The sequence below is a fragment of the Dreissena polymorpha genome, chromosome 1 (assembly GCF_020536995.1).
Source record: "Dreissena polymorpha isolate Duluth1 chromosome 1, UMN_Dpol_1.0, whole genome shotgun sequence".
Classification (NCBI taxonomy): Eukaryota; Metazoa; Mollusca; class Bivalvia; order Myida; family Dreissenidae; genus Dreissena; species Dreissena polymorpha.
Genome location: NC_068355.1, coordinates 70,185,538 through 70,197,690, shown reverse-complemented (window position 1 = coordinate 70,197,690; position 12,153 = coordinate 70,185,538). Strand labels below are relative to the sequence as shown.

General features: G+C 34.0%; 1 protein-coding gene across 1 annotated transcript; it reads right to left on the bottom strand.

Annotated features, from left to right (window-relative positions):
• Nucleotides 1-419: 419 nt before the first annotated feature.
• Nucleotides 420-10,883, bottom strand: LOC127880810 (collagen alpha-1(XII) chain-like). The gene is made up of 8 exons (XM_052428286.1): nt 10,716-10,883; nt 6,801-7,125; nt 6,526-6,662; nt 5,979-6,138; nt 2,949-3,125; nt 1,290-1,450; nt 955-1,125; nt 420-634 (listed from the first exon to the last, which is right to left on the bottom strand). The coding sequence occupies exons 1-6, from the start codon at nt 10,881-10,883 to the stop codon at nt 1,401-1,403; spliced, it is 1,017 nt and encodes a 338-aa protein (XP_052284246.1). The 3' UTR covers nt 420-634; nt 955-1,125; nt 1,290-1,400.
• Nucleotides 10,884-12,153: the final 1,270 nt, after the last annotated feature.

The following is a 12,153-nucleotide window of genomic DNA, read 5'->3' as shown; positions in this document are numbered from 1 at the left end:
TGACATAAGCATTACTTCACCACTATCGTGTGTTAATTTCTAAATGATCATCTGAAATTAACAATATTTATAAACGAGCCGGAAACATTATAAAACATGAGAATACAATTTCTGACAGCTATTGTGTATTTTCTCACATGCAAATACATTTTAATGTAAATATACTTTTTAATTACTTCTTAATACTAAACAACCCTATTTAACTTGACTACTTCCAACACTCTCACATTCTAAAGACGTTCACACAATTCCAAAATAGCCGTGTTCTTCTGTTTTAAGTTCAACATTTTTACATTCTTTGTCTTATACGTTTTTTTCATAACGCGTGACATTAATCAAGGCGATAATTTCTAACAGATTGACATAGCTGTAAATACAATACAATACAACAAACTTTAACGTAGATGTTTTAAACTACATTTTGCATTTGAAAATCTTTAATTTCTTGATATTATTAAGACATTTTGAATGTTATAAGTGTTATTGCGTCAGCATGGCGGTTTAGAGCACGGCACGGTGTCAAAGGCAGACCCAGGGCAGTCCTCGTCATGACCGGAAGAACACATCCTCATCCTTGACAGGGTCCCGTTACCGCAGGTCACTGAGCAGTCGCCAATGAACCACTTACTCCAACCTTGACCAATATCCGCATCGTTGTAAAGCGCAATACAGTCATATTCTGACTCTTGTTCGGTCAAATCAGGTTATAATGATTCATAATATATGCCATCGAAACAGTTATTATTTAACTTATACTTCTTTAATATAAATTGAATTATAAACTCCAACCTTAACAAATATCTACATCGTTTAAAAATTACAAAACAATCTTTCTAAACGTGTTCAGTGTAATCCGGTGTTAATGATCCATTATACATCTCATCGAAAACGTTTATTATTTAACTAATTAATTAATTAAATAAATATTAGATTAATTGAAATCTAAAATCATACTTGGACATTGTGCAAGCGTGCACGTGCTTGTTTCATTGTTGGCTCCTGAGCATGTCTGACCCCCGAGGGCGGGAGCTGGGTTCGTACATGTGCGTGTCCGATGTATGTGACCATGTGCACATGTGACGTCACAGTGTGACCATGGTGACCAGGACGACCAGGACCCATCCACTTAAATATTGCAGTCCTTAGTAATAATTTACAATAACCTCTGACCTGCGTATACATATTTATAGACGTCCCATTTGATAGACGACATTAAATTATTCAGTTGTCATTTCTACCATAACGTTCTTAAAGTCAGTGATAGGCGATTCACGGCAAACTAAATGTACCTTTGCAAGACATTTCCTGACAGTGAACTATTTTGCTGCTGTTTCCCACACAATCCTCTACATGGCCAGTGGAGCAGTGACGTATACGCGTCAGGGTCCCGTTTCCACATGTCACAGAGCACTGGTCATTGAACCACGGTGACCAAACGGTGACCAAACTCCTGGAAAATGATATATGTGCTTGGTGTGCTCAAATCACGACAAATGTCAAATACAATACAGAAAATGCTTAGCTGTTTCATTGATCTATAAACATATATTAGATTGAATATAACTTATTTAAAATTAACGTTTTCAAACTATTATTCAATCTTTTTCCCAGAATATGCTGTCCTATTAATAGCTGAGCTTCCTATACCTTTATCAAAGATAATCAGCGAGGTATGCCGATTAGAAAAATCGAGCTTTCTCCATCGGACTGGCTCGGTCTTTTACATAGATCGCCATTGTGAAGAATATTTTGACATGCCTTAGTTTATTGAATTAGAGAAAAAAAACAATAATCAAAGAGAAAAAATATATATTCATGCACATAGGCATATGACATCACGTCCGTACACATAGCATCATTAAATTACGAAAGGAAATATAAAGTTTGGTATGATAACATGTGAAATTAAAGAGCATGGTGTAATTAAATGGCATGTCGAGTTTTGAATCTATATGCTGAAACGTAATGTTATAACCCACAAACGTTTTACTGTAACATAACGTTTTTTATGATAAGTGGTACAGAAAATGCACGTCGATTATCTTTTTAAAGATATTTCTTGTTATATTTGATCGAGAATGTAACCTGCCTCCCAGTTTCGCTAAATGGATCAAGTTCCCCACGGGTGCTACTTCCCCGTACTCCCATTTTGTTCGTACCCTACCTTTTTCGTACCCATTTTTTTTCGTACCCAATTTTTTTCGTACCCAAATTTTTGCTCGTATCCAATTTTTATTCTTACCCATTTTTTTTCATACTCAGATTATTTTCGTAACCAAATATTTTTTCGTACCCATTTTTTTTGGCATAATTTTTGTACCCAAAATTTTCGTACCCATTTAGTTCCTACCTAAAATTTTCGTACTCACATATACAATTGTGGTGATGTAGATACACTTAAATAGATGCTTTTATATCAATCCTCTTCAAAAGCATTGTCATACCAGTACTGTCAGTAATTTGATCATAATGTGTACCGCGTCAGGCCGATGTCGACAGTTGACCTCAATGCATTCATAACTCTTTAAATGAAACCACAGACTGTCATACAGATACTTCTTTATCTTTGTGATCAAGAGACGGCCCATCTGCTATTTAGAACTACCGAGTAATTAAGCGTACGTTTAAATTGTGTTCGCGATTTCAGATAGATATATTACATTAATGAAAAACTTCCAATGTTTGCAAATTGAATTATTAAATTTAACAATACATTATAGTGTTTAATAATGACCATACCATGAAATGATATATTATGTTTAACCAAACTGTTAATGTACAAGTACCTAAAATAACACAATTAAGATACATAAATATTTAAAAAAAAACAGGCACACAATTTTAATTTATAAATAAAAGTGATGTTTTCATATTATATTTTGTCTCTTCTTTTCTCAAAAAACTCCAATGAATCTCAAAACAAATTGATTGTGTACATAAAAATCTACCTGGACATTTTGCAAGATTGCAAACTCTATTTTCTTGGTTCGCTCCAAAGCAGTTCTGACCCCCGAGGGCGGGAGATGGATTAGTGCAAGTGCGTGTCCGATGTATGTGACCATGTGCGCACGTGACGTCACACTGTGACCATGGTGACCACGACGACCAAGAACCATCGACTGTAACTAAACAATAAGCACTGCATACATAGGTAAGACAAACAATCAAAACATATAGATATATAATGCACATTAATTGAGTCTGAAGAAAACCATCATCAATGACAATGACGACGTCATCGGCTAATCGTCATATTTATTATTTCTAAATTTTAAACGAACAATAAATTTGCAGTTGTGCGTGAGGAGTTTGTTTTTGCTTGTGCTTTATATCATTCGGAACGTTAAAGCTTACGGGATAATTATCGAACTTGAGTTAACAACAGTAATACTATATAAATCTACGTTGTATTATGTGTTTGCTATCTAGTCACAGGTTATAATGTTAGAGAATTAATTGAAACATGCTTTTATGTTTTTAATATGTAATGCGCTGTTTTTGCACTGAGTAAGCGATTGAACGGGGCTTTGGTAGATCGCAGAATATAGTGGAAAAACAAACATACACATATATGAAATTTCTTGCACGTTTTCACGCTGGCCTCTTAAATGTTTGTTTAAAAAACGTTAGACTAGTCTGTTTGGTAGTCATATATGGTTCATAATTATCAAAAGAAAATATTTATGGTAGACATATTGAGCGAAAGAAAGACTATTTGTTTTTCTTGAATTATATGATTATATAAAACAATAATATCTGAATTACATTACACCACAAAAACGTTGTTTTACTTACTCGGTTACAATAACTCGGGAAGAAAAGCAAAAGAGATTTTTTTTTAAATGTTTGAGGTATCTCAAATCTCGTTCGAATCTCAGAAATTTCTATATGTGTTTGTTGGCATGTGCATCTTTTTTACGAAATTAAATCTTGCATTGCCACTGCATTATTGAATGAAAATTATTGTTTTAATCTACTAACGCGAAATGATACTTTACAGGATTTGGAAAGTATAATCTTAAGAAACTTTTTCACAATAATGCGATGACCCCCGGCGACTACACGTGCATAATAAGCGATTTATGAGAGCAAATTATATACATGTACCAACAACTACGCCGACAATTGACAGAGTCTTGTGCGTTTCATTGTGAGTGAAATCCTTGAGGACAGTGACAGAGTCGTGTGCGTTTCATTGTGAGTGAAATCCTTGAGGACAGTGACAGAGTCGTGTGCGTTTCATTGTGAGTGAAATCCTTGAGGGCAGTGACAGAGTCGTGTGCGTTTCATTGTGAGTGAAATCCTTGAGGACAGTGACAGAGTCGTGTGCGTTTCATTGTGAGTGAAATCCTTGAGAACAGTGATGGCAGCAATCATGATGACGAGCGCGAAAGTATCGTCCGTCCATCAATTCCAGTAAATAAAAGCCAGGCATTGAATACAAACATCGCTGGCGTACATGAATTTGTTGATTTCCACTCTGATATGGCCTGCTTTATATTCTTCAACGATGTGATGTTGATGTAGGACACATTGTGAAAAGACCTCGCACCAGCTTATGCTTATCAAGCAATATAAGACATTTGCCAGAAGACTGTGCATGCAAAGAAAATGTTGATGCTTCAGTGTGTGAGGCGTTGTAACCCATTTATGCCCAGTGGACTCTCACATCCTTCTAAATTGGATACTTTTATTTCCAAAATTAGGGATGCCTAGTATATTTATTTATATATTTAGAATATTTCTTATAGAAATTCCTTGAAGCGAACAGCGCAGACCCTGATGAGACGCCGCATCATGCCGCGTCTCGTCTGGGTCTACGCTGTTTGCCAAGTCCTGTTTTCTTGACACTAGGCATAAATGGGCTAACGGAAAACGTGCTGTTCTGTTTGCACACATGCATACAGTTACACAAAGCGGCATCAGAAGCAGAAGAGCTTAGTACGCATGCCCTAGTGCTGATGTTCATCACGTAGTGCAGTTCATCATGACCACATCCAAAACCAAAGCCATACCCAACAGCCCTAACGAAAAAATGCAACATTAAACATTTTCACAAAGAGCGTTTACAAATGTTCACAAAGAGTTTTAAAGCTGCAATTTCAATGCAGTGCTGCTTGCGAAAAGCGAAACGCACGGTGGGTTAAACTAACCGCGTTCAAACGCATTTGGTTAATAGCTTTTCACACTTTAATTTTGCCAAACGGAGAGAGAACTCCGCATGGACATAGTCGGGGCTATAACAGTGGCAGAGAATGTATACTCAGTGAGCGCAATGGAGACCCATACCATCGAAGCTCGCAAGATATTATATGAATTACAATTGCATATGTTAGCCTAATAATATTAGTATTATTTTAATGCCAGTGATAACAGATTACAGGAAATAAATATGTACTTGGACTATGTGCAGAAGGCCGTTTGGACACCGTGCGGTATCGTTCTGTCCCTTGCGACTGTAGTCATATCGATTTACCGACGACCCCAAATAACGTCGTACACGCTTATTTCGGCGTCAAAGATGTGAACGTGAATGGGCATCATTGAATTTTATTGTTAGATATATATTACTGTTTACCGGTATACGTATATCGAACCAATTACCGAAAATATAGAGAACATATAGTAAAAAAAAAACAAAAAAAAAATTAAAAATTTGTCATCAATACTGATTTCTGATAGCAAGATTTATATATATATATTCAATTTAGCAAATTAAATTATTAATTTCTTAATAAAACACTTTAATTAATGGTTTTTAACTAACATTGAATACTTTGCAAACTGCAAACTGGAGATTTTCTATCACCCAACAAATGTTTGAAACTTAGAAACGATGCAACTCAAAAAACATAACTAGACAAGCAATTATTGCTACAATCCATTTTTATGTGAGTTACCGATTGCCTACAAATCTAACACAACATGCTCTTACGAACATCAAATGTTCATTTAGCGTGTGTTACAATATTTCTTACTGTTACACGTTTTCTGAGTGAGTTCTGCTTTGATTGAACTTAAAGCGTTGAAGTTTGCGACCCGGAATGTGTGGTTGGCATCACTGGCGATAGCAAGGAGCTCATTGTAATCAACAGCGTTTCCAATGCCAATTGCAACAACGGTGACGTTTGGATCTTTCTAATAAAATAAAAAAGATGTGGTCGAAAAGTTAACAAAATCACGAAACGTTAATATATTCTCCCTCTACTCATTTGATTCATGTATAATAATTCCCAAAAACAATATTGTCCTTATTAAACATATACAAGTAACATGAAAGAATATTCAATATATGTTTAATTTAAATAAGAAAAAAGACGCTCTAAATGTATGTATTATTAACGTTAAAACGTGAACGTAGTTTTTCTTGGTGTGGAACGTTCTATAAACATTATAAACAACCGCGCGATATATACGTATATAACCATAATGTTTTTGAATATATCTTCGTATGCAAAAGGACAAGTAACCTGTTTATTGTAAAAAAATCGTAAGTTTCATATGAAAAATAGTATACATGAGAACCTTCAACTGAAGTTCCGCCGTTCTTGTTGCGCTCTCGTCTATGGACCTTCCATCCGTAAGAACACACACAAATTTTGAAATGCTCCTTTCAGCGCCATGGTTTGGGGACAAACTTTGTTGGCGAACATGGTCGAGTGCTAGAAATGAATGAACTATTGAAGGACAGAAACAACTAAAAAAGAGCTATCCAATGTGTTTATAAATGATATTAAATTGATTGCATCAAAATGGTTAACTGTGTTATCTGGAAGAAATGGAAAACTTAACAAACTTACCTAAATTGGTGAATGTCTCCCCGTTTGGATAATGCGTGTGCTCAATTGCATGGGTAAGGCTGCTGCTGTCATAGTATCTGTTCAAGTAAAACTCATTTTTTACCTGTGACGCAAAAGTCACTAAGGAAACGCGAGTTTTGTTCTGTCCGATTTCGAATTGATGAGTGTATTTCGAAACGAAGGCTAATTGTTTGCTGAAGTTTACCTTACCTTCACTGCCAGAGCCATCAAGGACGGAGATTAGGTCCACAGGCTTGAACGGACATACTGCGACATGAAAATGTTCAGACGACGGAAATATAAAATCAATCTTGCTGTACCAAAACTGGAAATATTCAGCGTTTGGTATCACTTATTGTCATAAAGTTATGCTACGTACAATGTTGGTACCATTGTTAGATTTGTCAAATAAATATGCAAACACCGTATAATGTACGGAATTTATTTATTTAAATATTTTTTATTACTTAACATTCATTTAATCAAAACCAAATGATGTAACATTTATTGTTTGTTATTATTGTGTGTTTTAATATAACACCATGTATCTATTTTAAATATATTTTTGCGTGAATGCAGATCAATTCAGCACAAATCAACGCGTGAGGTTATTATTAACAGTACTAGACGTACCTTAAACCAATGCAAGAGTCCCACTGAAATAAATCAGAAATTCCAATAATATAAGCATTGTGAACATTCAAGTCTGCTGACTGAAAGGCGCTGACACCAGTGTCTGTTCCGGCTTTCTTTTCAACGTCGTTTAAAACTATTTTTGAATTGAATCCAGAACGAAGCTCCAATTGAGAATACTTTTATTATCAAAAACGAGAAAGGCAAAAGTCGTCACGTTTTTCATGTGTTCTATAAAGATAATGTGTCATTCGTGTCACTAGGACAGTTGTATGCAGTGTATCAAACACAAGTTTGTACCAATGAACAAGCAAAGAAAAACCGATTAAGCCACATGATCGTACCGATACCTATTCTTAATTGAATATATACATACATGTAGTTGAGAAAATAAGGCTTCTAAAACAAACACAAAAATGGAGCGCCACTGCTAAGCCTTCAGTTGAACCTTCAATAAGGCGACCCTAATTTCATTCTTTGGTGGCAATTTTTGTGATGTGTGTCCATGTGGGTCATTCGTTCATCTGCCTCAAATAAAGTACTTACGGGTTATGGATGAAAAATGATCTATTGAGTTTGCAACTGGATTTCCATTTGATATCCATTTGATTCTTTTCATTCAAAGTTTGAAGAAAATGCTTCTTCAAACTAATGGCGAAGGCAAAGTATGTGTTCTATAAAACTATTGAACAGCGACGTGGAATTTGTAACGGATAACAACAGCAATTATGCCAATTGAACTTGAATTGAACAATGTATATATACTCTACCTGATCGGTCAGGCATTCATTATGACAAACAATAGTAACATCAATTGTCTTTTTTCATTATAGACAAACAGACACACAGTTTATTATGACTTGTACAATGTACATCGTCAACAACACATAGTGAAAACAGTACAATTTCAATTGTGATAGGCACAAAGTTTTTACACATATTTACAAATCATTTATTTAGCTAACAAAGTGAAGTGAGTACAAATTAAATATATATAAAAACAACAGAAAAAAAAAGAAAAAAAAGTAAATGAAAAAGAGGATGAACATTTAAAGCATTATTGCGTTAATAATATTTGTTCATACTTTAAGTGATTCTTTTACAAAAAGGCATACTTTTATAAGTTCTATTTTTTATTCGATTTCAGTAAACTTAAATTTTTAAACATAGATGGCCTTTTGTAACAACATGTTTTTATGTATTTTTTTCTTATGTTTTTAAACGCCGGGAAAATGCAAATAAAATGAAATTCATCTTCAATATCGGTCGAATTGCAACACATGCAGTATCGCTGATTTCTAGCAACGTCTCTTGCATAACGACCGGTTTGAATATGTAGTGGATTGGCTGACAATCTTAATCTGGTGAAAAAGTATCTCATACTTCTTGGTAAAATGTCTAAGTAGGACTCGTATTCAAAATTGATTTTAAAATTTCGATAAACATCTAACATCGAACTGTTATTTAACGATCTATACCAGTCCTGTGTAAAGTTATCATATACTCCGCGTTTAAATTCCTCTACAAATGAGTTAATCTCAATATTAATTAATAGTATTTATATCATCAAATGCATAACTAAAACAATAGTCATCAAACATTTTTTAACATTAAATATCCAATTATGGCAGCCTTTTTGATAAACTGAGACGGCAAAATCATATATGGTTTTAATAATGATATTTTTAGATCTACATATCTTAAACCAATATTTAATGATACGGACATATCTATGTATATTCATGGGATATCTGCCCAGTTCACCATAAACACACGCAAAGATTGGTTATAGGGCCACACAGTCCTTATAACTCAACTTAGTTGCAATAAACATATTATTTAACTTCAAAGACATTTAAGTGCGAACTATGTAAACTATGAGAACCATATAACAGATGTAAACTCATGCTTCGTCAATGTCAAAAATAGGTGAAACAATAACAAGGTTAATACAACATAAGTTTACTGATTTAAATCAAAGAAAGTACTAACAATATGATTATAATTGTCATGCTTAGGTTTGAAAGGCTGTTTAATCACGTTGAATAAATAAATGGACAGGCGATTAGTATCCTATATTAATGTCACCATCATTTCATGTATCATGTATTCAACGACAACTACAGTGATATATTACACTTATGGTGGATGTACAGGCATGAATGGAAACGAATACGGCGTACTTATTACATTGGGAAAAGGTTCACGCCTACTTGGAAAAAAAGGACGACGATTCGCCATGTACATAGGCATGTTGACCAACACATGTACCGCACAAATCAAGGACGGGTTACTTAAACCACAATTTACCAACAAAAACGAGTACACACACAAATAAAATGTTACACTCGTTTCTCTAGCAAACCGAAATTAAAAACTCTTTTTTTAAGGTAAAGATCGTCAAATTTACCAACACATGAAAACTAGAAACATTTATAGCACTCAGATAAGACACCTTCTAATAAAAATAGAATGTTTGTTTGCTGACAAACTAGATCAAGCATATAACATATAGAAATTAAAGAACAGCGAAAAGTTGTGTACTGGCACTTTTAAGATATTTAAGATAAATGTATACTTTATCCTCGCCATTCAAATCTATGAGTATGAATGTATATGTCAGTAGAAAAATAGTGTGTTCTTAAACAACAATTGAGTCAGTTTGTTCTTTTTTGTTTTAATTCGCATTAAGATAAATAAAGATGACAACGGAGATATGTCAGAAGCTTAAGAAGAAGATTAAATCGTCATGTACAAAATTACTATGCGGACAGGTATCAATACGACACTTTGTCCAACATATTGCATATGCATTAAGTAATTATACTGTAATGCATTAATTTTTGACCAAATAAAACACATTAGGAACATATTTAACACATTAATATCTTATATTCTGTAATGCCTCATCAATTGGCTGAACATACAATAAAGTAAACCTAGAGAAATGAAATAACTAAACACAGGTGCAACAGATTGTCAAATAAATGGTTTACTTTACTCTTATGACAAGGTCGATCATTATCTTTTGCACTCCTTTTGCACTCTCTGGCCCGTGAATGTTACAAAGGTGTGACACAAATCAAAAGTTTAAGCTTTATATATGCGAACACATTGATCGATCATTTCTTAAGTTTTGACATAGTTGTCATTACAATGCACTTTAACGGAGATTTTTTATATACATTTTGCATATGGAAACCTTAAATTACTTACAATTATTCAGACGTTTGTAATTTCAGAAGTGTAATTGCATCAACATTGTGGTTTAGAGCACCGCACGGTGTCAAAGGCAGACCCAGGGCAGTCCTCGTCATGCCCGGAAGAGCACATCCTCATCCTTGACAGGGTCCCGTTACAGCAGGTCACAGAGCAGCCGCCAAGGAACCATTTACTCCAATCTTGACCAATATCCGCATCGTTGTAAATTGCAATATCGTCAAGACACATTCTGACCCATTTTTTCAAATTAGGTTTTTATTAATCATAATATATTCCATAAAACTAGTTATTATTAAACTTATACTGTTTCTAGAAAATGATTTCTTAACCCAAACCTAAACCAATATCCACATCGTTTAAAAAAACGTCAACAGATGTCTCAATTTGGTCAGTCAATCAGGTGTTAATGATTCCTAATACAGCTCATAAAATAGTTACCATTTCTATACATTTTATGTATATATTTTTGGTAATGCGATACAAATTAAAAATATTATGACTTTGATCAATCATGTACATTTTTCGTTTAACTTTTTGTATAGTAATTCATTAGATTATGCACAAATATGCATGTGCACTGTACATGTGATATGCCGGCGCTAAGAAAGCTGCATTAAAAAAGCTTTATGTGATATTATGACTCGTTCAATTCCCCGCGATATCTTATCATCATTTCTTATCGAGACTACACATATTCTATATACATGTACATTTTATTTAACAGTGATTTACATGTTCATGTGTATGTTTTACTAAATGATATGCATATTAATATTGTGATAAATATTGATTTACATATTATAATTAAATCTATAGTTATCAGCAGATTAAAATTACTTCGCAAACGTTGTTTAGATCTGTATCGAAATTAACTTTAAAAAAGGCACATGTATACAAATAGTCACTCGCCGGCAAACAAATTATCTTTTCGCATGACTACGATATTACAATATATTAGAATTGAATACTTACTTCCGACGTCTCGAATTTACACATGTATGATAAGCAAAACATGTCACAATAGGAAATCACTAAAATAGTTTCATATCAAATTACACATAACATCTTTTAATGACATTGGTGGTGAGCTACATATGTATTTTCACGGGGGAGCAAGCATTTTAGAAATGCTCACAAAAATGTTTATGAAAACAATAAGTGAAATTTCATGCAGAAACAATTTTAATAAAACATGTTGCATGAAACGCATATATGCTCACGCTTGATGTAAGACTTATCATATTATTCTGTAAACATGATGAATATAATATTGAAGAGTCGAAGAGTGGAACAAATGATTATATCAATATGAAGAATTAAATACACATGCAAAATACATATACACATTTTTATTTGCATGAATTTGTAATTCACCGAAACATATCGAGGACGCGGTGGTCCACCGTGATTGCGGTGGTCAACTGCGAGATTTACAGTACGTCTAGCACGATTTCTGACTTCTTCCACGCATCACCGTGATTCAGCCCAGCGTGGAAGA

Bases quoted from the DNA above. Each gene is read 5' to 3' on its own strand.
- LOC127880810 (XM_052428286.1), bottom strand. From the start codon at position 10,883: ATGTGTCTTGACGATATTGCAATTTACAACGATGCGGATATTGGTCAA. The intron at 3,126-5,978 runs GTAAGAAATATT...CTTATTGTTTAG, and splicing joins CACTCAGAAAACGTGTAACA to TTACAGTCGATGGTTCTTGG. The intron at 1,451-2,948 runs GTAGATTTTTAT...ATCATTTTCCAG, and splicing joins CAATCTTGCAAAATGTCCAG to GAGTTTGGTCACCGTTTGGT.